We start from the raw sequence: 25,998 nt of genomic DNA on the forward strand, positions 1-25,998 counted from the left end.
CCCAAAGTAACAAGCTCCAGAGAGCTTGTAAGGTTCTGGATCAGTGCCTGTTTTCCTGTGGTCAGCTTCCTCTCTGTTTTATCCTGCCAGTTTAGCCTGTGTTTTCCCCGGGGAGATGGCTGTAGGCTACATGATCTGGAAAATGGTTGTAATCCAAAGAGACACAGAAGAAAGTTGCTGTGTCTCAACTTGTTCTTTACATGAAAAAAACTTAACTTTAATGGAAAGGATTTTCTGTTTGGGGATGGTTATGGTTGGCACTGAGGAAGCTATGGATGGGAAGTAGTATGATTATGAGTAAATTTTATTAGGTTGCTGTTATGCAAACACAACTTTTCTTTCTTCTTCGTAGGGGCAATTTGTTGTGGTTTTCATTGATTTGGTTGTTTTAAATGTTGCTCTATTAATGATAAATAGCTGATGCTGTAACTACAAGAGCTGTTGGCTGAGAATTTTTCTTTGCTACAATACTGAAGAGAAATGGCTCCTAAGGGTTGGTGACTTTTTGTTTTTAAATTTTATTTCAGAAATTCTACGTGCTAAGCATTCTGCTTCAGAAATAAACAGTGAAGTTTGTATCTTGAGAGATGCAGTGTTATTGTTTTTCTGTTCTGGAGATTTACTGTTTATTTTCAATATAAAAAAATATTGTTGTCAGACAAGCTGTGCGTCTTACCTGTTTACAGTCCTTGTTAGACTCTGTCAATTTGCTTTGATAGCACATGGGTCATTAGTATTTATCGTTTCATACACCCGAGTCGATGTTTGTAAACTAGTGACTTTTTTTATGCCATTAGGAGATTCCTTGATGTAGCTGAAGACCTCAGGAGCCCGCTTCCCATTAACTGTCAGGCAGCTGCAGACCCCGTAATGAGTGGGACTCAGCACGGGCAGGGAGGTGCGTGGTTGTCTGGGCTTTCATCTGGTGCTTCGAAGCTATGGTGTCAGCTTTGCATTTCTGATTGCCCTAACTTGTGTGTGCTGTAAAGCTCTTGTCTGGACTAGCAAATAAGATCCCGTCGTGGATCATTGTAGGCACAGAAGTGTGACTATATCGATCTTAGCAACTTATTCTCATCCTGTGTCTGACAGATATAATAATTTGTTCGTATTATATTCTGTTCTCGGACATCTGTATTCACAGATACACAGTTTTTATTTTTAGTTAAGGTTGTTTTACAAACACAGATCCTTTGCTTGTTAAAAAAATGTAGTAAGAAATTATTCTTTCTTTAAATGAACTGGGAATTGAATGCTACAGTGAGATGCCACATTCAGCAGAACAAAATCATAGTTCTTGTTTGGGTGGCAGTCCTGCCTAGGCAGCCGGGAAGGCCAGGTGCATCTCTTGAGCCTTGTGGGCTGTGCTTTGCGGTGGTGTTCACTGCTGATGAAAGTGCGAGCCTGCGGGCACAGCTGCAAGGAGGTGTGCCTTCAGCAACAGCCTCCCCTGCACAGTCTTCATAGTCTTAACACCTCAGGTCCTTAATCTGAGATCTGAGCCAGTGACACTGCACCAACTCATCATGTACACTGTGGTGTTGGTATTGTGGGACCAGGAGTTACCTAAAAAAGGGAAAGGGGGGGGGGGGGGGGGGGGGGGAAGGTGTAACTTTGCAGTGAGTCCACTTAAGATCTCTTACATTTGGTAGACGAAACATTTCTATTAGCTGAGTGTTTGGAGAAAAACCCAAGTTAGTTAAAGTTGGCAGCAAAATGCATGCTAGCTTTAGTGAACCTGTTTAAAAAACAAATAAAGCAAACCTTCCTTTGCACTTTCCCTGATCTTGGCAAGTATTGATTTATTAGGACTAACACTTTTCTTAGAAACAATGTTTTCTATGCACTTTCAATCAGTGGGATTTTTTAAGACTGGGAATGAATTTCATATCTGAATTACAAGTATGAACTTTTCAAAATAGTAATTTGCTTAGCGATTAAGTGGTAAGCTGTGGCTTGAATCTTTTTTTCCAAGTTGGCTTTTTGTAGATAATCTCTTGAAGACTGATGTAATTCCAGATCCCATAGGTTGAAAAGATGGCAGGCAGAGCACTGGCACTGCATTGTTTGCTTATTCTGTTTCTTGCTTGCTTGAGTGAATATAGGGCTTTTGGGGAAAAGATGTTGCAACCTCAGGGACTTCCCTGTATAGCTTTGCAGAGAAAATATTTGATACTGATTGAAGTCCTTGCAACACAGTTCAGTAACTGAGTTATTTTGGGAGGACTGTGAGGTCTGCAGAATGAAGGGAATGTGTTTCCCCAGCAGTGGTGCTTTGTCACTAAATTTAGTGCAAGAAGCTACTGTTTTTGTCATGTACTTAGAATTTCCTTTATCTAGAGTATTGCATGAATAGCTTAACACGTAGAGGTTAAAGTTAAAAAAATGGTTAAAAACATGAAAAAATCTAATAAGTGGTATAAAGTATGGCTGACAAGTACCATAATTAATTTAAATGTACCTCTGCCCCGCTATTCTCAAAGGTTGAGTTTGTCTTGCAAGTAAGTTTTTAGCATGAAGCGAATCTTCTCCTTACGGGAGCATGTTCTGAGGTAGAGTTGTGCCCTCCAATAAAAATTGAGCTTTTTCTTCAAGGAGGTGTTTGAAATGGAAGTGAACTTGTCTACTTTTCCTTCTTAGAGCCTTGAATAAACAAGATTTGGAGAATGAACCTTGTTTTCTGTCCCTGAAGTTCATCTCAGTAAGGAATCTCAAAGGCACTTCGGCAAAAATGTAATGGCAGCCTTGTTGTCTGTCTCCCGTTAAGAGAAGAATTTTTTGAGGATATGCACTAGGTGTGTTTGGTGTGCTTAGCTGAGGGTTGCAACATAGCTGGTGTGGAAGGAAGACAGTTCTACAGAGGGTAGCAGTCTGAAAATGAAGGGGTTTTTCCTCGTGGTCTCCATCGTTGCTGTGCCCATGTGTTTTTCCAGTTGCACAGGCAGTGGGAGGCTGTTAGCTCGCTCACTGCCTCGACAATGTGACCAGCAGGGCCTTTGGAAGACTCCTTGAAACGTGCTATTATCGGCTGCTTTGTGGTGAAAAGAGGTCTTGCAAATATCTTGAAATTTAAACAGAGCTATTGTGGGTTTTCCCTTTGAATGCATATGTGTGTTTGTCAGCCAAATCATTTGTTCAAAGTTAATCTCAATTACAGAGCATATTGTTCATAATCCCCCATGGCTCCAAAACAATAGCAGAGTGTATGTCTGCTTGAATATATATTTACATACTTAGATGTGAAATATGTTTGCGTGTATATATAATTTTACTTCTAAAGCGGTGATTCGTCTTAAGGAGATGGATATTTCATGCGGGATCCTGTCTTTGGAGCAGCACCATCCTCCATCCTAATAAAAAAGCTGCAGGAAGGCCTGAATGGAGTGAGCAGGGCTTTGATGCTGCAGCCAGAGAGTTGCTGCAGTTGCCTACGCATAGTGCTGGGATTCGCACTAGCAAAACGGATGGTAGGGTAGAGTCTGGGGCTTTCAGCTTCTTGGAGACAGGGAGGTTTTTTCTGTCTTTAATTTTAATATCTACAGAATACCTCTGCTTTTCTTCCACTCCCTGAACATAAAGGAACTGATGGGCAATATCTGGGAAGTTCAAATAAATCCCAGGTCCTATATGCTTTGCGCAGTCCCTGCAAGAAAGCTCCAAACTACAGTAACCTGTCAGTAAACTTAGGGTGTCATTTAGCGTTGTAGGAGCTCAGTTAGTGAGGTGCTCCACACTTTTCAGAGGGGGTGCTAATCGTTTTTCAGCTGTAGGTATTTAACAGGGAATCCTTTTAGTAAAATCTTGGCTTATGTCCACTGAGATACTCAAGCAAAACCAGCAGCTGCATGAAGTGTTTATGGTGTAAATTTTTGCTCCGTGGTGAATGCTCTAATCCCGTCACACTCTGTGTATAAAATTGTAGTGGTATTACCGAGTTACTGTAGTTTCCTTTTCGCTGTTTATTGGGTCTAGGTGTATTCCTAGAGTAAGTTAACATTATTATACTATATAAGGGTGAGTTGTTGTTTTTTTTTCTTGTGCTCTTTGTAACTTTGGGTTTCCTGACTCTGTATAAGGAGTTTGCTTCCTCCTTCCTTGCTGGCTGTGTTGCAATAGTAAATTGGTGTGCTGTTTCAAAAGTATCTCTCCTGTCGGTCTGATAAGATCATACCACCAGGAAGGCACAACATTATAATCCCAAGCACAATGTGATCCTGTTCATTTTAGCTCTTGTACTTGTCAGAAGGACAAGAATAAAGGTTGTTCATGGGTGAAAGGTGAGGCTAGAAGTTAAGATAGTCGGAGATAAAACTGGTAAGAGAGATAAATCCTGCACAGGGACATTTCAGTTTGTAATCAAGGTATTATCTAGAAATGAACTTAGGAAATTCCAGCCACATGCCAGAATAATACAGGATGTAAATCTGACACTGAGAATACAGAACTGTAATATGGATTTGTGAGGGGCGGGGGGCGGAATTATTTTGTCCTTCATTTTTTCTTAGATTCGGTGCTACATTTGGAAATACAGTCATACCAATACCATAGGCAAGAATAATAAGATCACTCTACAAGAAACAAGAGATTTCTGGTAATTCTAGACTTGCTACATTTTACTGGAAGAAAAGAGTGCTTTCCAGAAAAAGCCTCTGAAAAGAGGCAAAATTTAAGTCATGCCTTAGGGTATGGGGACTTCAGCCCCTTAAAAGAATCCTGGCAATTACCTAACCTGCCAACTTTCCAACAAGATAAATGGAAGCACTGTAGCTTGAAGGTGCCTTGGTTTGAATGAGATGCAGTAAGTAAGGTCTCTCTGTTCTTTACAGGCATCATAGATCTGATAGTACTTATAAAAGAAGAATAGAGTTGGTGCCCTGCTGACTAAATTGTCCTCTAGAGGAGTATTAGTTACAGAGCTTCTTTGTTAACTAGGCTGTATGCTTAAACCACTGTGAATTTCTCTTATTAGTAGGCTTTTTAATAGCTTTACATATGGATAGGCTAAGTAAATGCAAGTAGTTCCATGTGATTTACGTATGTAATGTGTACATGTACAGTATTTTATATATAAGTAAATGTTTGTGATGTGGAGATTGCACATGACTTCATTACAGTTCTGTTAAACTGAGGTAAAAGCAAGCATTAAAATACTGATAATAGGAGAACAGTAAGTCGACTTCTGCTCTTTCTGTCCAGGTGCTTCACAGAAAGTCTTTCTTCTCCTTCTCTTTAATTTCCCAATTAGATTTTGTGGATAACAGAGGTGTTTCTAAAGCATTTGTGTGCTGGAGGTTTCCCAGTTGCTTGCCTACTCAGGCCTTCTACCTTAGAAGACTAGGTAAGGCCACAAAGAGTATGTTAACAAAAAATACAAAGGAATGCTTTGCAAAGGGTACTTCTCCTTTTAGCCCGCTGTAACACAAAGTAAAGGTATGCAGCACAGCCCAGGCATCTAGATAGGCAACAGCCTTTCATGCCATCCTGAGAGCAACCTCATTATGGGCTTTTATGATGGGTCTGATGAATGAATGCTACTGTAGCATCCTTGGCAGATGAGTTGATTGCCAAGTTCCCCAGCCCAGGGAAGAGAACCCAGTGCTTATGCTAAGCACACATGAGGAGTGAGTGCAAGGCATCACGGGTCTGCTGAGCCCGCCTGACTGCTCCCTCTGCATCAGCTGTGGGAGCGCTTTGTGGCTCTGCTCTTTAAATAGACTGGCATCATGCAAGCTTTCCTCTTTCTTTCCGCCTTGTGAAGGAGTTGCGTCAGGTTGGTGAGGAAATCCCTGGAAAGCAGGCACTTGAGGAAATGCCTGGAACTCATCAGTCACTCCGCCCTGGCAGGAGGCTGGAGAAGTCAGATGGGCCCTGATGGGAAAAGTCAGCTTCATTCCTGTCCCCAAGTTCTTCCCCATGTGCACACTTGGCAAGCTGGGGAGATGCTTTGGGGAGTAGTCAGGGTTTGCTTTGGTCTCTGAACAACAAATAATTTAATCACGGACAGTGGTAACTGCTTCATGGCTTTTTGTTATTTTGGCGAGTTTGTTTTTCAAGTACTTGATGGCTTGCTGAAACAAATGAAAGCTTTAATCCACACACCCTTTTAAAAACTGATATTCTAAACACAAACCCCTGTGTTTTCTGTATCTTCTGTCAGTTGGGTGCCTATCTGGTTTTTTACTCAGAATTTGTATTCCTTTAGAATAGGCTATATTCTGCTACATTCAGTTTTCAGGGGTTTATTATATGCTTTTCAGCAGCATTTGTTTTATCAGCACTTCCTGCAGCATTTGTTACACATCATGACAGCAGCGATTTGATTCCATTTAGAAGAATACCATGTTATGTATGAAAAAGCAATAATTGCTTACCTGTTTGCCAGATACATTCTACTGTGAAAAATCTCTAGCATTGCTCTATACAGTATCAAACGGTGTTATTTCTTGTTTATAGTTTCTACAGTTAATAGTTTTGAAAAAGAAACAACAAAAATAGTTTATTGCCCATTTCACAATTAAATTTCCATTTGTAGGGATCTGGATATGTACTCTTGAATGAATGCAGAGTCCACACATAGACTTAAGTTTCAAACGTAATTTTTGTTTTTAATATCCCTAATGAGATACATGTACAATAATTTTGTGCTTGTCAGAAAAAGCAAAATGAACCTGTGGTGAGAGTTGTGCTTGAAGTGTTCATGGAAATTCATTGGAAACAAGGTCTACGAGGTATTCTGCAGAGAGCTAAATCGGGTGGGTTGTATTATTACCTTTTTGCACAGGGAGGAATAACATCTAGCATTCTAGGTGGCTTCTAATGAGTGTTATTGGAGTTTAAACTGTTAACCCTATTCTTTCCATGCCTTGGAAGGCTGACTGTCTGTCTGGGGCAAACTAGCTGTGAGCCTCCCTCCTAACAGAGGTAGTCAGCGTTGGGCAGGACTCTTACTCTAAATACAACATTTTGCATTTCATCTAGCTTTCTGTAACTTCTTAAAATAACTTTATTTTTTGTTACGTAAATCAGGCAGCAGTAAGGCTTTGCTTCCTGAGCTCATTGCTTAGGCAGAGCCCAGTTCCTTTTGTGCTACTGGGACAACGGGTTGCCTTGTCTACGTTATAGCCACTTGCATGAGCCAGACAAGTGAAGTCAGTATCAGCCAAAGTCATCCCAGTTACTGGAAGCCTCAAAGGTCACTTAATAACCTGTTTTATATGTGAGGTAGCTCTCGGCCTTTTCGTTACACTTTAATTTGCTGATGGAAATAGTAACGTGGCTCCTTAACCTGTGCCTTGTCAATAGTCACAGAAGCACGGCTATCTTTGTGCTTTTCAGTTTGTATGAGATTTTCCTGTGATGCCTAGGAGTTAACGTTTTTCCTGACAGTTAAGAGACATGCACTTGCTTTGTCACAGCATTCTTGCTTTTTCATATCTGATTTTACAGTGATTTAAAAAAAACAAATTACTCCCACAGATATGAAGACCAGTGTAACTCCCATGTTACAGCTTTAGGGAATATGCCCAGCAATTCGTAGTTAGAATTCAGACATGCTTTGATGTACAGAGGAGATTTCTCATTGAAAATATAGCAGTTGTGAATGGAAAGGGAGCAACTGTTTAACAGAGTATTCAAATAAAGTTGAAGAGAAACTCTTGAGTTGTGCACTGGTATCTGATGGAAATAGAGTAGCAGCCTTCCTTGCTCTGGGGTAGCCAGCAGGTCCTGTGCTGCTGCTGGGGGCAGAGCCCCCTTCTTGTGTCTCCTGCAAGGTAAAAGAGCTGCGTGTGAGTGTTAGAAGGGCTGCTTATTTTACACCCTTCTCTGGTTTTGGTGATAGTTTAAAAAGTGAAGTATATAAGCTGTGATTATAATGGTAGCAAACCCCAAAATGAAATACTATGTGAAAGTGAAACTGATGTATCATTTTCATTAGTTTTAGTATGCTCAGGCAGAATTTGTGGGATTAATTTTGAAAGCTTAATCCAGATGGAAGAGGTTAAATTCAATGTTGAGTGAATTTGGTTCCAATTCATTTGTTGCCCTTGCTTGCTCTTCTTCTGAAAGAATTGGAGATCAAGTGGAGAATTGTACATACTATCCTCATTTTCTGCCATCATTTAACTGCATGAACCAACAGTAAAGACAACCTCTTAGTTATCTGCTGAAATAAGTAAACAAGTGGACCTTGTCACCTTGCCAGCTCTCGAGTCCTGTGGCCTGTGTGTTAGTTCATATGACGACTTATGTTCTTTTTTCCTTTTTCCTCAGGATTTATCTGGATCCATTGACGACTTGCCGACTGGAACCGAAGCAACCCTGAGCTCAGCTGTTAGTGCGTCAGGCTCTACGAGCAGCCAAGGGGAGCAGAGCAACCCTGCACAGTCTCCATTCTCCCCTCATGCTTCTCCACATCTCTCTGGCATCCCCGGGGGCCCATCACCTTCCCCTGTAGGCTCTCCTGTTGGAAGCAACCAGTCAAGATCTGGTCCCATTTCTCCAGCGAGTATTCCAGGTAAGTTTGTTCCGACGAACCAAATTAAACCAATAAAGGGGTTTATTAAATAAACAAATACTCCTGTATTGCAAATTCATTTATTTTCTGAGAATCCTGCATTTTCAGGGCCTTTTTCTGCAAAAAATGCGTGCTTAAAGCAGGGGTAAATTCCGTCTAAACTTCAGCTGCCAAGTGCTTGGAGCACTCAGAATTCTGAACTTGACTCAGCATGTGTGTTTGAAAAATGTCCTAACCATCTACCAGTGCAAATACTTGATCATAATTTTTGTATTTGGTTCGTGTGTCATCTATCTGTCACATATTTCTCTCTATTATTTACAGGGTCCCTTTTCTGGTTTTACTGTGTATTTTTGTTGGTTTTGGCTCTTGAACTTGTATGGTGGTTTCAGACCCACAGGATAAGGCAGAGATTTTCCAACCCTATATTGTAATAATGTAATTTTGGACATGAGTACAGAATATTGTATCAGATATTTTGTAATATTTGCAAAGGTCAAGAAGTTACTAGGAATCCAGCCACACCAGTAATAATTGAAATGCCAGTGGCATGCTTGCCACTTGCTTTGTTGTGCCACATAGAGTATGACACACAGTCATTTGTGTACATTCACAAATTTGTGGACATCTGTTAAGATACCCAGAAGAAAAAAAACATGTGCATTAATTCCAGTTTTTACCTTCTCCCCACTCATCTGGCATGTTACTTGCAAGGGGTCAGGCAGCAATGTGTATTTGGTATTTCAGATAAGTTTATTCTCTTGCTGATGCTTAAGTTTTTGATTGTTCTCTGACATTTTGAATACTAGGGAAATTCCTAAGAGTTGGAGAGTGCTGACATTACCCCAGGGATAACATCAGTTGCTGACAAAACCACAAAAAAACCCCAACGTGAAGCTCAGTTAAAAGAAACAAAAGCAGTAATGCCTTTTCATTTAGATGTGCTGTAAACCAAATGCAGGTTAAAATTCAGTGAGTAGCGTGTGTTTTGGTATTCAGTACAAAGGTATCTGTGTAAAGTATACATGCCTGTTTGTATACAGAGGTTAAACTGGATAAGCAAAGGGGAATAAGCTCAGTGCATGCAGGAATGTTGCATACTAAATGTGGCCTGAGCATGTCCAGCCCTGACGCTGCCTGCGTGCCCTGCAGTTATTTCTTCCCTCTCCAGGCGCTCGAACTGGCAGCATGTGCTCAGGTGGGGCAGGAATAGCAGGGACAGCAGCAGGACTGGAATATTTGCATTATGTGCAGTATGGTAGCTTTGTGTTTGCAGCATATTTCCCAGCATGTGGTGCAGAAGCCCATCCCTGTTGTTGAGTGAAGCCAGATAGTTCACCCAGCTGAAAGAGGAACGTTTTCCCACAGGCAGATTCATGCAGGTAAATGGATTGGCATTTTAGTAGCCTGATTGCTGAATAGGGAAAGAATGTTGTGACATTGCAAATAGCTTTACTGTAGCCATGATAGATAAGGTTGGGAATAGGACAGTGTGTATGGGAAAGTAATAACTTTTATGAAACCAATTGATCTCTGTGGGCTAAAAATAGAAGGGCTGTGGGCCCAAAGGTCAGGATCAGAGTCGCTTCATCACTTCAGCTGAGCCCAAAAGCTCATTTTTTGTTGCTGAACTAGTGAAAAGTATTGCCTCTTCATACAAACCGTGCCACCATTTTGCATGGTGGTTTTCTGGTCTGCTGCCATAACACAAAAGCAACTTTTCCTCAGGAAAGATTTTTATGAATGGCGCTAAATCAAAATCACCCACCACTGTTTCCCCAGCATGGGTGAGCTCGTGGTCCCTGCAGCTCTTTTGCTAAAGGTGAACTCCCAGGCATAAGCTAATGCAGCTCTCTCCGGAGGGGAGCTGGGCAGCTGCCGGTAGCATTGCTGCTGCTGGTGCTGCTGCCGTGTTTCTCAAGCTACAAAGTGACACAGGCAAGGCTGCTATTTAAAATCCTGTGACTAGTGGGACACGGCTGGGTGCTGGGGCTTTCAGGCCGTATGAATTAGACTGTGCTGTCACCTAGGTCTGTTCCCACCGTTGTGCTTCATTACTGGGACTTCGGTAGCTTTTTTCATCAGCCATATTCAGAAGACCCTATGAAAAAGTAACAAAGAGCTTGTTTGCGTTTCTGTAGCTGTTTGCAGCATTCAGGTTGTGGCTGTTTTTAGACATAGATTGTGTAGTGCAGCATCTCGCCTTTAATAATTTTGTTCGCTGCTATTTTCCTCTCTGTTCTCACCCTACCCTTGTTTGTTCTGACCTCATTCCTCTCCTATTACCTCCTGCGATGTTGTGCCACAGCTTCTCCATGTGACATAGATTGGCTCTTTCAATCATTCTCTCTCCAGCAAGTCATTGTAAAATGAGCAGCTGTTGTGTTGCTGATAGCTATGGCTAGGGAAAGCCAAAATGTTGCAGGGGGTTCTTGGTGGGAAGGCCATTAAAATAAAGGTGTTGCTTTCTCAGGGTTTACTGGAAGAGAAGCATCCTTTTCCCAGTGCCTCCTTCCTTGCAACAAATTTGAAGACTAATTTAACATCAAAAGGGCAGACAAACAAACAGCCCCCTATTAAACCTCCCAAACGGCTGATTCTCTTCCACTGCCTGTTTAAGCTGTCTCCCCACCCCGCTGCAAGCCTGCCACCCCACATTGCTTTCTGTCGCACTCGGCGGATTTCACAGGCATGGACTGGCACAGACAGCACTGACATTGGCACGTCCCTAGCTCAGTGGGCATTTCCTTCCTGTGCTCTCTGAAATACTGGACAGATATTTTCTGTGGTAAGTGGCACACACATATACAGCCTTTGTTTCCATTTGCAGTACTGGAATAGACCAGGGATATTAACCCCTAAGAGCAGAAAAGCAACTTTGACGGGTTTTGTTCAGAAACATAGTTTTCTCTCAGAACAGTAACACCTCTCATTTAGATGCACATTCATTACAGGACTGAAATCCCACTCTTTTATGATTTTTACAGATTCAGAATGCATTCTGATTTCCTGTTAAGTAGATCATTATTCTGCTTTGCCAGAAATCCTGATCTCTTTATTTTGTAGCCATCTTCATAATTAGGGTACATGTTCTTCCGAAGAATGAGATGTGATGCCCTGCACTGCTTTGGGTCTTGAACTGTGCCTGATTCAACCCTAAACCATTAGTGGAAGCTGACGCAGCACATCATCAAAATGCACTGTTGTTGCCAGAAGATTTAGTGGCTGTTAATTTAACTTCTCTCTCTTTCTGTGTTTTTTTTTTCTTTCCCTCCAGCTCTAACCATTCCAGTTTACTAACAAAGCAAAAATGTAAATAAGCTAAACTCCCCTTTCTCCCCCCATCCCCAATTTTGATCTCACTGGCCAAAGGCTTTTGTCAGCTCTTTCTCCCTTGCGGTGTAAGCAGCAAATTTTTTTTGTATTAAGAGTTCTGTGGAAGATTGCTGATAGGCCAGGAATCCCTTAACCCATGATGGACAAGCAGATTTTATATGAGTTAATAGAGTCTAGTCTCTGCAGCAATTTTTAGATGTATAGAAGAGTACACTATACTAGTAATGAATAGCAAATGCCGTCATTAGAAATACGTAAAAGAATTTTTTCATGTAATCAGTATTTTGACTTGCACTTTTCGTACGTTACAGTTACTTTCTGAACAGAAAGCTCATTTTCACTGTGTTAAGCATCAACTGCATTGTTGTTTTTATTACAATTGTATTGATGTCTTCTTTCACCAAGGAGCTTGGATATACAGCTGGAGTTACAATTATCAGGAAGAAATCCATGTGTGGATACTCCCACTTAGGAATGTTATTGCAAGTCATCGTAATTTATGCGAACCAGTGGTCAGCACTATCCTCTGATTGAAAAGACCCCAAATTTTTAATTGTGATAATTATATGAGTCAATGGATGTGTTCCATTCAGTGGTGAACTCTACTCTCTGTAGACGGGGAGGTCTTCCCACCTGTATGGATCAGGTAGCTAGCTTGAAACTCAAGACCCATCAGAATTACAGCTAGCACTCCAGGCAAAAAAGAAACAAGAGGGGAGTGGGGTCCCCAGAGAAAGCTGTAACAAGAAATCTTGCCTTGGTGTGCATGTTAGTCAGTGTGTGGATGGACTAGAGTGGCTAAAATACTGAGAGAATTAAAAAACGAGCAATAGTCTATCATAGTCCAAAAGGACATTTTAATGCAAAAATCTGAGTAGGGGAGCGATGCTTCCTTTCATATCTTGTAAAAGGAGAAGCCTAAGAGTTGAACTGTTACCAGAAGCAGCTGCAGTAAGACAAGCTGATCAGGCCGATCTTGTTTTAAACAAGAATTTGGAAAAATCTTTTGCTTGAGATTGAGCTATTCCACATGCTTACTCCATTGACCACCACTACCGGTACGTTACACAGCATGGACTCTTTTCAAACATTATTTGAAGGATAGGAGACTACCATATGGAAAGTGACCAGCACTGTTTAACATCTTTGTTGCCAACATGGACACTGGGATTGAGTTCACCCTCAGCGAGTTTGCCAACGACACCAGGCTGCGTGGTGTGGTTGACATGCTGGAGGGCAGGGATGCCATCCAGAGGGGCCTTGGCAGGCTTGAGAGGTGGGCCCGTGCAAACCTCATGAAGTTCAACAAGGCCAAGTGTAAGGTCCTGCACGTGGGTCAGGGCAATCCCAACCACAAATACAGGCTGGGCAGAGAACAGATTGAGAGCAGCCATGAGGAGAAGGACTTGGTGCTGGTAGACAAGAAGCTCAACATGACCTGGTTTCTGGCCCAGAAAGCCAACAGTATCCTGGGCTGCATCAAAAGAAACGTGGCCAGCAGCAGGTCAAGGGAGGTGATTCTTCCCCTCTACTCCGCTCTCATGAGACCCCACCTGGAGTACTGCATGCAGCTCTGGAGCCCCCAACATAAGAAGGACATGGACCTGTTGGAGCAAGTCCAGAAGAGAACCATGAAGATGATCAGAGGGCTGGAGCACCTCTGCTATGAAGACAGGCTGAGAGAGTTGGCGTTGTTTAGCCTGGAAAAGAGAAGGCTCCAGGGAGACCTTAGAGCAGCCTTCCAGTGCCCAAAGGGGGCTTACGAGAAAGCTGCAGAGCGACTTTTTGCAAGGGCACATAGTGATAGGACAAGGAAGAATGTCCTTAAACTGAAAGAGGATAGATTTAGATTAGGTGTTAGGAAGGAACTCCTTACTGTGAGGGTGGTGAGGCACTGGAACAGCCTCCCCGGAGAAGCTGTGGATGCCCCGTCCCTGGAAATGTTCAGGGCCAGCCAGGTTGGATGGGGTTTTGAGCAACCTGGTCTAGTGGAAGGTGTCCCTGCCCGTGGCTTCCAACCCAAACCATTCTATGATTCTGTGAATTTATAATACTATATTTTTTGTTGAAGTTTTACAGTTACCCTAAAATAATTACAAAAGAAGAAAGGGGCTTGTATCCTTGTAAAATGGATATGATCCCCCTGTCCAGAAAGATTATTTTAACACATCTATCAATGTTTCCCCCTTGGCTTCTCCGGAGGCAAAAATCTTGCAACAGCTTGTTGCAAGGAAGATGCATGCTGTTTATTGGCATCCAGACCAGAAAAAAAACAGAACACAAAGTGCCATTGACGTAGCTATGTTCTTAATCACTGCTAGTGCACAAAACATCTATTCAGCAGTTTTGCAAATCTAGAATTCTTACAAATTAAATACATGAATGTTTCACATAGCAGTAGTTCAAAACCCTTTCTTTTGAAGGGTTTGAACAACATTTAGAGGTTTTCTGTCTTTTGAGAAGAGGAAAAATAAGCAAATTGTAAGGCACTCTAGGTTGAGGCATTGTTTCTAGCATATGGAGCATCTAACCTGTGATACCTATTAGAATTTGGCCCAGGTCACAACTGATGAATAATCTGTTGTCTCAAGGCTTTGTGAAATAACTAAATAGTCTCAGTCTGGTTTCTTGAGGAGAGCCCTTGCTATAAAAGGTGCTCACAAACTGCTGCTATACTCACAGTCTGGCTGGAGAGATCAGGGAGGTGTCCTTCTCTGCAGAGGTGGTCTTCCCAGAACAGGTGCAGGAGATGAAGTGAGACAGAGACATGCTGTTCAAGTTCCTTCTGTTAGATTTTCCTGACAGTAGAGGGTTTCATATTCCAGCGTCATCAACGTGCTGTTTTTCATCAGCTCTAATTTAAGCATCAGATAGAAAAAAAATAAATTACCAAACCCAGCATGCCCTGTGTGGTTATTTTTTAGGGGTTGTTTTTAGGTTTTAGTTTTAAGTGTTTTCAGTTGCTTAATATCTGGTTATCGGTATTTATATTTCATGGTTACCCATTTCAGTTTCAGTGTTTAATTGCTGTCTAAGCCAGTGTTGAACATTTCTGCCCCATGGACTGAATATCGTGCAGGGTCCAGGGCGCACAGCACCGAGGGCTGTCCAGCACCCTGTGAAGTCTTAATGTAAACCTCCCCCAGGCAGCCAGATAGGTAGCGTTCACATCCCCATAGCTGTGCTCTGCCCCGTACCAGGTTTGTCCTCTTTGTTGATTCCTGCCAGGCCTGTTTTCACCATGCTGGCGATTGCCAAACAGCCAGTGCGGCAGGGCATCTGCTGCTGCGCACGCCGTGGCAGCATGTGTATGGCAGGCCACGTCTTGTAGCTGTGTGAGTCATTGGTAGCCCCGTGCTAGTACAAATCCACCTAGAGTATGACTGCTGTTGAAATCCAATTAAAATCTTTGCATAATTATGCATGTGCTCTGGTTCACGTAACAAAATTCAAATACTCTTAACTGCAGCCGCCAAGATTTGACAGGTATGTTTGTTGTTAGTTTTAGATGTATAGTTTAAGGCCATCATTGGACAATTAGTGTTTACATTTAATCATTAATCTGTGCATTTCTAACTTTTTTTGCTGAACTCACGTATTTTCCAAGAAATTTAATACAGTGTATATTTGGGTTTGAATGTTCGGGTTTTTTTGTTCAGTCATTATTTGGCTACACAAGCACAGATTCTCTTTCCTTCTTTGTGTTGCCAAATAGGGCATCACAAACATAGATTCTCTTCCCTTCTTCGTGTTGCCAAATAGGGCATTAATTTGCGTATTATCATAAATTAAAAGGTTGTCTTTCACTCCCTCGTCCTTTGCAATACTAAGCAGTGATTGATGAGCAAATGGGAAAAGTCTCTCAGTTTCCATCAGCATGTTTTTGTTGTTGTTGACAGATGGTTGTTATACCTAGATAAAATAAATGTTTTAAGTGGTTTGGTTTCTGCGATGGAGTAGGCTATTGCAGTTTTCAGTTTTTCAGTGGACTCTGTATCACTGCCATTAGAGATATTTAAAACGGCCGTCATGCTTTATAGTTAGTGTCAGACTTGACTAGATGGATACGTGGCGTCTCCCTCCTTAGAAGAAGGAACCTGAACAATTGCAAATATGGCTTGAATTAATTCTGGGGCAGCTGGAAAATAGCCATTTAGCCTCAAAAGAACATTTTCACTACCTCTAGATAATAACGTTTTTAAAAATTAATGAAAAGCAAGATATTCTCTCTCCTCCTTAGGGACAGAATTCATGCAGGTTGAGCTGTGGCTTGAAAGAGTCAAACAGCCCTTTTGACAGCATCGCTGTGTAGGTAGATAGGGAAGTCAAATTGCAAAGTAGGTTTTTAGAAAGCAAACACAAAAGAACTCACTCTGGTGGTGAGCTTTTTTGTTTGTTCCTCATCTCCAGATAACAGTGGACTCAAATTATTGTGATGTGTTGATTGATTACAGCCGTTAAGTTTCTTAGTAATCAGTTTCATCACTTATTCTCAATTCATGCTTGCACCTTTGATTTCTCTTCCACAACAGGGTGATGTGGGTTGTCGTTGACTAATGAAGAACAGAATTGGTTTCGGCGTGAGACAAACGGAATGCCGACACCAATCCCAAAATGCATTAATCTTTAATAATCCACATCTGCATGTTTATAAGTGATATAACCAGGGGTTGCTAACGTTGATACTCCCCCTTCCAAACAGAAGCTGACATGGAAGTTGGTGTTCGCAAACTGCATGAGAGGCACGTGGCCGCACGTGGTGTGTGTGACCTTGCAGAGGAAGCTTACCAGATCAAAGTTCTCAGTTGATTAAAAATACATGAAGAATTGCTCTGCTTCTGCACTGGTCTTTGGCGCTTATCATTGTCGGGCAAGATGAAATATGGCATGATAGATCTTTTCTTCTAGGAAGATCAGACCCACCAAATGGTTTTTGGAAGTGGGTTTGCCTCAAGGTGCTTTTACTCTTTATGCATTCAACTTGCCCTTTTCTTCCCCATCCCTGAGAACCATTGAGACCAGAGCTGTGTAATGTGCAATATAATGCAGTAAGAAAAACTAGATTATCTAAAAGTTTGTTCCTTTTGAGGATGGTATTAATGACAGTATGTACATTTTGGTACTGTAATGCCCGCTAATCACAAGTGGTGGACTAGTATGAGAAGCAGCAGGCAGGACTAGCAAAATAGTTAATCGCCACATAGCAGCACTGCTCCCAATTTCCACCTGCTTGCCTGAGCTTGAGAGAGTCAGGAGGAGCAGGGAGGAGTGAAACTCCATTGCTGCTGGTCTTTCGAGTTAATGCCACCTGACGATGAATATTTGTTCTGAGCAGTTCTTATATGTAGCTGAATCAAAGGAAAAGAAATACGGATAAGAAAGCGCAATTGCAGTTCACATTCACCCTTTCTTTGGCATCTTGCATGTTTTCACATCATAACTATTATAAATGAAAGCTGATACATGGTTTTGTTAGAACTTGGCGATGTTAAAATTAGGAGTTAAGGTGGTTATTAAGTGGTAAATACTGGAAGTGTATGTCTGCTACATTTGTGCTTCTAAGGATCTTAAAAACAGTAGACACAATGAGGAACAGCTTAGAGGAAAACTCTCCTTATAGTTATAAATGCAGTGTAGAGAATGAGCACTGATAATGAGAAATTCTTCCTTTTGGAACTTGGATTAACTCCCTAAATGGAATTCTGAAGTTTTAAGTTTCAGGTATGTGGCAGGGTAGGTTTCGTTTCTGGAAGGAAGAAATGAACCAGATATAAAGAAGAAATACTACCCTGTCCTTTGCTAGGCACTTTCAGATATTTACCACCTGCATCAATTATAATTTTATATTCCGGTTAATTGACATTTATAAAGAAATTGAGAATGTTTTTTCTGCAGCCAAAGCATATCTTTTTGCATTTGCAAACATGTAATGTTGTGTCCCAAGTAATTACAAATTACTAAATCCATACAACCCTTTGCAATCTTCTACTTTGGTCTAAATGCAAGCAAAGCTGTCATTTTTTATCAAAGGCTTAAAAGGACAGAATAAAAAAATACAGCATGGTTACAGGGTTTGGATTGTTCCCCAAAGAACATAGACACTTTTTTCCAAGGGTTTGCACGAATTTAAGAAAATATAATTTACAAAATCTAAAAACAATTCAGAGGCCCCATAGAGGTGTGAGGGAAAGCAGTAGGCAAGCTGCGGCTGCAGCCTCTCCCAGCCCCTCTCATCCCAATTCACACCATCGCTTTGGAGGGACGCGGTGACACAGAGTGCAAAACATGTGGAGGGGTGGTTAAATGAGACTTTAGCGAAAGAAAAAAAAATGAAGTCAGTGGCTGAGCTTTGAAGAGGTCTGTCTAGTGCAGAGCGGCGAGCGAGTGGTGAAGAAAGGAGCAAGCGCCTCATCTAATCTTTCTCCTGGGGACCCAGGTGGACAAATTGGCAACCCTGTTCACAGCCCTCCCCCCCGGCTTTGTAGCGTAAGAACTGCTAATCGGATCCATGCTGCTGCAACTGTGGTTAGTTATTAACAGAATAAAAGCAGATTTCTTCAAAAGAGCGGGTTGGGGAAAATGGCTGTACAAAATTGCAAGGTTGTTAGAATCTTAAATGCACAGCAGTCGGTTTTTCCCTATTCTGAATTAGGCGATGAATACGGCCTTTCATCTGTCACTGTGCCCATTTCTTCAGAAGGCAGCCAAATATTAAGCTTCTGAAACAAAAAAAAAAAAAAAAACAAAAAAAAAAAACCAACAAAAATTGTTTGAAAAAGGAAAAATATTGAGGAGCAGGAAGAATAGGGAAATGAGAAGGAGAAATCAGGTTTTGTTTTTATTAATTTGGCCTGGTGAGAGAAATACGAGCTTGCCTGCTCTATTCAGTTCCTGCATGCCAGCCGCTGTGAGCCACCATTTCTGAATGTGGGGATTAGAAAAGATTTAACTGGTTGCTATCCTGGGCTGCGCTGTTCTGGATCAGCCTCCAGCAGAAATACCCTGGGCTGGGAACTCTACCAAGCTTAATGGAAATAATGCATTAAATGAACGCAGAGTTAGGCAGAGGTGAAAGCGGAAAGAATTTGATCCACAAAAATGAAACTTCTTATAACTGTAAAGTGAAATTACAGGTCTGGAGTGGGTGTTGCTGAGGGTAGGGAAGCAGTGATCCCTAGATTTAGACTGAATCATGCCTTCGCTTATATAAATAAATAAACAATGCAGCCTTAATTTTGAGGAGCTCTAGTGCCTTTCTGGTTTGCAGCAGGATTTTGAAATTTGGAGAAGAATAGTCCTCAGGCAGACTTGCTGTGGCCTACTGGAAATCCATTCATTATTCGGGTGAGTCGCAGCCTTTTGAAGATTTCCATTGACAGCTTGCTTTGGGCTTGTTGCCAGAATCTCAGGAAAAAATGCTGTGGTGCTGTGGAGCTTAGTTCAGTCCAAATGCAGAGGTGTCTTCTGGATGGGGCACGGATAAACAGACCCTCTTGCAGTGTCTGCTGCCGCCTTCCCTTCCCCTCCCAAGCAAAGTGAGTTTTGGCCTTGGGGGGGCAATATATTTGCTTTCCTGCCCCTTGCCACTCAGCCCATTATCAGTTTAGGCAGCACTAACTATTATTTCACTTTATACTCCAGGGTATTTGTTAGAAGTCTTCATACCTTACTCAGAGGTTACACAACTGGGAGTGAAACTTGGATGCCTAATTTGGCAGACCCCAGTTTCAGCTACTTAATTATTTTCTTTAAAAAAGTCCATAATATATTGAATTATTCTGTAGTAAGGGTGACATTTGGATGGTGTTTCATAAGTAATACCTTGGGACTACATGCTGAATGATGAGCATGAAGCAAAATATTGACTACCTCATCCTGTCAGTGTCAGCTTTGCTTTGAATTAAATGTTATATCATGTCGAACAAGTAGCTTCTGGTCATGAAGTTAAGATGTTTATGCTATTGCATGTGTGTGGAGAAAAGTCAGAGCTAGGGTTCTGCAGGCCATCTTAGCTCAGTGTTGCATATTTTAATGGAGCTTTTAGAGCAATTTAGCACTTAGGTTACAGTGACATCTCTGAAACTTGCTCACAGCCTGTCCTTGTTATGGTAAATGTAACACAAATATGAAAAAGAAGATAGAGTGGAACTTTCAATGATTAGTAGTCTGAGAATTACATTCTTTTATGAGAAGTGAGGTTTTTACCTTTTGTTGCTTTTATGTGGATTGTGAATACTTGTGTGTGTTAGGGCATCTTGTGTCTTTGGAGCATGATGCATTTAAGAGGTAATACGGAAAATCAGGGCCAGGCCCAACAACAATCTTGCCAACTTTTTGTCATGCGGAGTATCCATAAATCTGGCTGAAGTTGATAATCTTCGTGTTTACAGAAGCTTTGCATTGCTGCGGCAGAACAAATCGGCCACTTGCGATCTCACCTTCAGCAAGCCACGCAGCCAGCCACCAAAAGCATCCCAAGGTGGGAGGGCTCCAGGTTTGGTCCCAGGCTCCCAGGCTGGAGAGGTGGAAATGGTCTCAGTGAGCAGGCGGCAGTCCATTACCAGCATTGCTGTTGCTAGCAAGGGGTTATTAGCTGCAGCGTGGAGCTGAGCACAGCCGGAAGGCTTCGTTTGAGTGCACTGGACTCTGTATTTCTCCCCCAGAGCAGTTCAGCGGGGCCACAGCTGCTGTATCTGAAAGGGTCCTCTTGTTGCTGGCCTTTTAAAGCATCTGCACTTAGGTTACTATACAGATACAAGGAAGGTTTTAATATTGTATATACACATCTTAGTTTTGGGGGGATATGTAAGCAACCCTTGCTTTTTACCAGGATGAATAAATCATTTAAAAAATACTATTGATACAACAGGAAGCTTGGCCACAATGCATAAATTAAGGAAGAAAATAATCCTTATTCTTAAGGGGTCATATAGGCTTTGTAAGATGAAAGAGATAACACAAACCACATGACCAGTTGCCCTTTATACTACCCATAGAAAAATTTATTTCCTTTGAGGTCATTTGCACCTCACTTCCAATTTCCTGAAAAGCTCATTTAAAACAATCTCAAATAGAAGCCTATTTATGATCTTTCATTTCTGATGCAGGGATCCGAGACACAGAATGTCCCTTCTGGTCTGTGAACCTTTATTGTCACATCAACTGTGTGATGTAATCCCATTATTTTATCAGATTTCATCTTAATCACTAGGTTTCCTGGACCTCATTATTCCTGAAAGGTAGTTGTTTCAAATTCCAGTAATGGTTTAATTATCGTTCTAAACATCGTGCTTTTTCCTCCCTGATAGTAAACCACAAATACATTTTTTCAAAAAAGTCACAAAATCACAGCTTTATTTTTTGCCTTGCTAAATAATACTCTTTCAGTCTCCTGTCACATCAGGCTGGTAGCTCTTCCTGGTTCCCATTCCAGTTAGCATTAGGCTTTCTGGTTTTGTCTGCGAGGAGGCTCACCAGTGACACACATCAGCAATGCAGTTATGTGTCCTTACCTCTACTGGAAACAATTCTTCTAATTCATCCTAATAATAAATCTGTTTGATCCAGGGTGACATCAAAGGATTTTTATAACCTTTTGTTAGGTTATCACCATTTGCAGGTCAACAAATATGGTCAGATTTTCCTTCCTTTTCTTCTCCCATTTCTAACTGACAACCCTACTGCTCTTCAGTTATTCTGGTCTGTGAGTATAAATGTTTACATATTTGTTACTCCAACCCAAAAGGTGGTCCAGTTTCTTAGACAGTATTTTGATCATCTTTTGTATTTACTAAGATTGCCTGCTTTGTAATCAGCCAATGTCATTAATCCAGTCCTGACTCTTGATTCCTAAATTAGATTGAGAATTGCCCCAAAGAAAACCCACAAGTTTTTAAACTTATGCCATTCCTCCAGCCTAATGTTCCCCGTTTAACACAGGCTGTGATCAGTCCCCCACCCACCCTCCTGTTTCCCGGTTCCTCAAGGCATCTTAAAATTCCTTTGCTGTTATCCCACCTTCCCTCCTTAACTAGTAATTTCCCAGGGGGGAACCTGTTATCACTGAAGTGCTTTCTTAATTCAGCTGTTCAGGCACAGTTCTGTGAGGTGTGGTCCAACTGGTGCAGGGTACCACTACTGAGCATCCTCTGGTGTGACTACAGTGATGGGAGCATAAAGCCCTCTGCGTGTTTCTAAATGTTACTGATTTGGGCTGTAATTCATCGTAAGGACCCTTCTCAGCAGGGTATCAAAGGTCTGCTCTTTCTTGCTATGTTGGCTCTAAGGAATTTACTTTTTACACTTTAACTGCAGATTTCATGGCTGTGGTCATAATGCAGTCGCCATGTAGTACTTTTCTCAGTCCATCCTTTCCAAAGGTGCGATTCAGTCTGTCCTGACTCTGTTTCAAGCACAGATTTTCAAAGTCTCATGCAGAATACTTAAAAGAATATCTAACATAATTTAAAAAATAGAAAACTAGCTTACAACTGTGCTATGAAGCATTTTTAAATTCTCCCACCTGTTAAACTGATGTTTTTTTTTAAATAGCAGACATGTAGGCTGTTGGTTTTGGTAGTTTTAACAACTAATTTTACAAGATAGCTATATAAATTTGAATACCATTTTGCTCCTCTGATAAATCTAGGTGAAAGAACTAGTGTGGCAGCATTTATCCTTTTAACATGCATTATTGTATTCGCTGCGATAAAAATACTGTGTAACATCCATTGTATTCACTTTGCATAAGTTTTGGCAGGTGGAGTATCTCACCAGTGTGGCAGCAATATTGTGCAGAACATGGGGAAAGGTTATCCCTGTTTAAACTTCAATCTGTGTGTCATTGCGTCAAAGGAGGCAGTAGTCTGTCAGTGAAAGGAGTTGTTGGGGTTTTTTCCCTCCTTTAAATAGCCATAGAAATTATCTTTTAAAAGAAAAGAGTTTGTTTTCCATTTGTAGAAGTTTTCCTTCCCTAATAAAATAGAAGAGTGTGTTCATGTATTATTTAAAGTGTCTTTCAAGAATTCCAACTAGGATACTGGTTGAAAGAGAGAAGGATTAATATCATTTAAAGAAAAGAAATGGAAAATCTTTAAGGTCATTTCTTTTCATGACAAAGAAACTTTAAAAGCATGGCAGACAGGATCTTCAAAGGTTTTTAAAGTCCTGTCATCAGCTCCCAATCAATAGGAGTTAGATACCCAAATTAAGAGTTCAGTTCAAGTCTTCAAAGGTATTTGGGTGCTTAACCTCCTTTTACCTTTCAGATCACTTGGAAGGATAAAATGACAGTTTGACTGAAAACATTTTGATGCCATACTTTCATGTCCCACACCTGGATAATTTGTAGCACCCACTGATAATTAGCATAATGGCTACTTCTCTTGCAAGTTCATTACTTGTTAAGAGTATGTGTTGCTGGTCTTGTTTACAAAATGGTTTTCCTTTGTGAAAAAAATCAGAATTAAACCTAAAAAAGTGAGCTAATAAAATAGTGTTAATGTTTGCAGAGGCTGATAATTGCAGTGAATGCGCGAAACTCCTGAGTCTGTATTCGCTAAGGATGCAAATGGAAATGATTTCTTTGTAACTGGTCCTACATGCACTGTTTTAGGCTTTGACTTTCCCAGTCCATGCTTGCACGTCTGCCTGTGCAGGATAGGGCTACTGCCAGGTAGCTGAAGTTACTATTAATGTAAAAAAATTAAAGACCATGTATAAATGTATTCGAACTATGTGGCCTAGCATAGATCTTCCAGGCACTATGAACGTCTCTCAAAGTTTGCCAAACCTCCATCTAAAGGAGAATCCCACTGGGAGCTGTGTGGTGCAGTCAGGACTACCCCTGCCTTTATTTTTAATTTTTTTTTTTAAATTTTGTATTTGTATTTGTAAAATTCTCAGATGGTTCAGATGTACTTGCAGTATTCTGTCTGATAGCAGTGCCTCGGGCATACACAGTGAAAGTGGCAGTGCCCTGTGTTAATAACATGGAATTGCTGTTTGTGTACAGTCTTGAGTCACTGAATCCTTCCTGTCAAGCAGAAAGCGTTCGTTATAATGCAGGCACTTACTGTCTCCATAGCCCGCTCTTGAGTGGCATCAAAACATAAGCCAGAATATTATTGTCATATGCCTTAGAGTTCATGAATGGGCCCTGGATCCCAAAGCCTCAGGCACTGAGTGGCATGTTTGGTCTTTTGGAGGAGCAGTTCTGCCTCTAGTCCAGCATTTGCATCTCTGAGACAGTTGTCACAGCTGCTCCTGGTAATGTTGACTGTCATGTTCTTTAGTGCAAATGCACCTCATCTGAATAGCTAGGCAGTGGTTACACTCCACGTTTTATGGATTTTCTTTTGTTCTTTATCAGTCCGGCCTTTCTTTACAGTTGGTGCTGAGAGCCAGTTGCTTTGAGGCTGGGAAGTGGATGGGGCAGAGCAGACACTTTAGCTTTCCTGTGTTTACGTCCAACTTGGGGCCCTTCATCTCTCTAAAGAGCTGGCTCAGCTGCCCACTCCCCCCACCAACCCAGCTCCCAGCACCAGGACTGGCCGCAGGATTCTTGCTCCCGCCACTGCAGAGGGGCAGCTGCTGAGCAGGAGGAAATGAGTCTCAGCAGGCACAAATCTATTGCCTGTGTTTTTATTCTTTCCATTTCTTTCAAACGGAAAACAATCTGAGCAGTTTCTGAGGATGAGAGATATAAATCTGTCTACTGCTGTTTATACTGTGCTTGTCGCTACAGTGTCTTAAATGCTTAAAGTATGTATTTGCTGCCTAACCTGAGGTGGTCTGCAAGCCGCTTGGGCTGTCAGGAGCAGGCATGTTTCAGACCAGCAGTGGAGAGGAGTCCCAAGTCCAGGCGATGGCTGGGTCTCCTCCTTACTCCTGCTCAGGCTGTGGCAGGTGGGCTGTTAGGCACGACACTGTTGGGGTGTTGTGCAGTGGGAGGGTGGTAGAGTGGACCCTCCCTGCTCGACACAGTCTTGTGGTGACCCAGCGGAGTGACTTGCATCAGTGCAATAAGCACCTGCTTTGTATTGAAAGGGAACATTCCATGTCCTGAGCCTCACAGGCAGCACTTCTTTGGGTGGGTAGACAGCAGTGGATAAAACTGTGTGGGTCTCTTTTGAACAAGGCCGTAAAAATGGGTTTGTCTGTTCTGGGTGGATATTTTAATAGGAAAATATCTTCCCTTTGCTTTTATTTGAATAATAAGATACCCCTTTTCTGTCTGATCTCTTTCAAACATGCTTCACTTTCACCATGTGCACCTACGTATTATTCTTATTCCCATATTCTACATGGACATTCAAATAATATTAGAACCACTGATTCATTGAAATACTTTTTAAATTGTTGTTGTTAGTCATTTTTGTATTGACTGAATTTTTCATTGGTAATATTGCTGGCAGCAGTCCATGTCTGCCTGGCTGGAGGCCAGTTTAAGCTCGGCAGGATGAGCCCTATTGTTCAGCAGACTTGGATTTTGTTAAACTCTCTAACAGAAATATGTGTCAGGAGATTTGCAGCTATAAATTGGATCATGTCAGTGAGGTTGGGAACTCGCTCAATACGAAATTGAACATTTCGCCATGCCTGTTGCTAAATATGTTTATGCATGTTTCCTCCATGGGTTTCACAAAAAAAAAAAAAAAAAAGGTAAAAGGAAGAAAAAAACTGGAAAAAGCTAGGCCTGTTGAGCTCTGTCTTTTCCTTATACAGCTGGTACTTACTTTGATGTTGAGTGGTTGAAAAATGCAGCAAGGCTTGGTTTTGTGCATTGCGATGTTAAAAGCAAGTCTGTTTTCCCTTTTCTCTCCATGTGTTACAGGCAGTCAGATGCCACCGCAGCCTCCTGGCAGCCAGTCTGAATCCAGCTCCCACCCTGCCCTGAGCCAGTCACCAATGCCACAGGACCGAGGTTTGTTAGGTGGTGGGGTTCTTTAGTTGGTGCCAAATGCAGCCTTCATTTTAAGTTGCACGTTAGCAGTGTGAGATTTCCTCATATTTCTTTTCTTTTCCGAGGGAAAATAATGACAGTCCTCATTGTGAAATGCTCGGGGGGTTTCCTTCTCTGAGGAAACAGCAATTGAATAGCAGGTTTTACCAAAATATAATTGGAAACAAGGCTTTATCAAAATACA

The 25,998-nt window shown here is 41.5% G+C and overlaps 1 protein-coding gene across 14 annotated transcripts in view; it reads left to right on the forward strand.

Annotated features, from left to right (window-relative positions):
* The window catches only part of ARID1B (AT-rich interaction domain 1B), a 335,886-nt gene that overhangs the window by 226,581 nt on the left and 83,307 nt on the right, over window positions 1-25,998 (forward strand). For 13 of the 14 annotated variants that reach the window (XM_056344131.1, XM_056344137.1, XM_056344139.1 and 10 more), the window contains 2 exons: window positions 8,272-8,515; window positions 25,686-25,775. In XM_056344131.1, the coding sequence (XP_056200106.1) occupies window positions 8,272-8,515; window positions 25,686-25,775 (334 nt within the window). The remainder of the gene's footprint in view (window positions 1-8,271; window positions 8,516-25,685; window positions 25,776-25,998) is intronic. The other variant, XM_056344136.1, reaches the window with a different exon arrangement.

The sequence above is a fragment of the Falco biarmicus genome, chromosome 6 (genome assembly GCF_023638135.1).
Source record: "Falco biarmicus isolate bFalBia1 chromosome 6, bFalBia1.pri, whole genome shotgun sequence".
Lineage (NCBI taxonomy): Eukaryota > Metazoa > Chordata > Aves > Falconiformes > Falconidae > Falco > Falco biarmicus.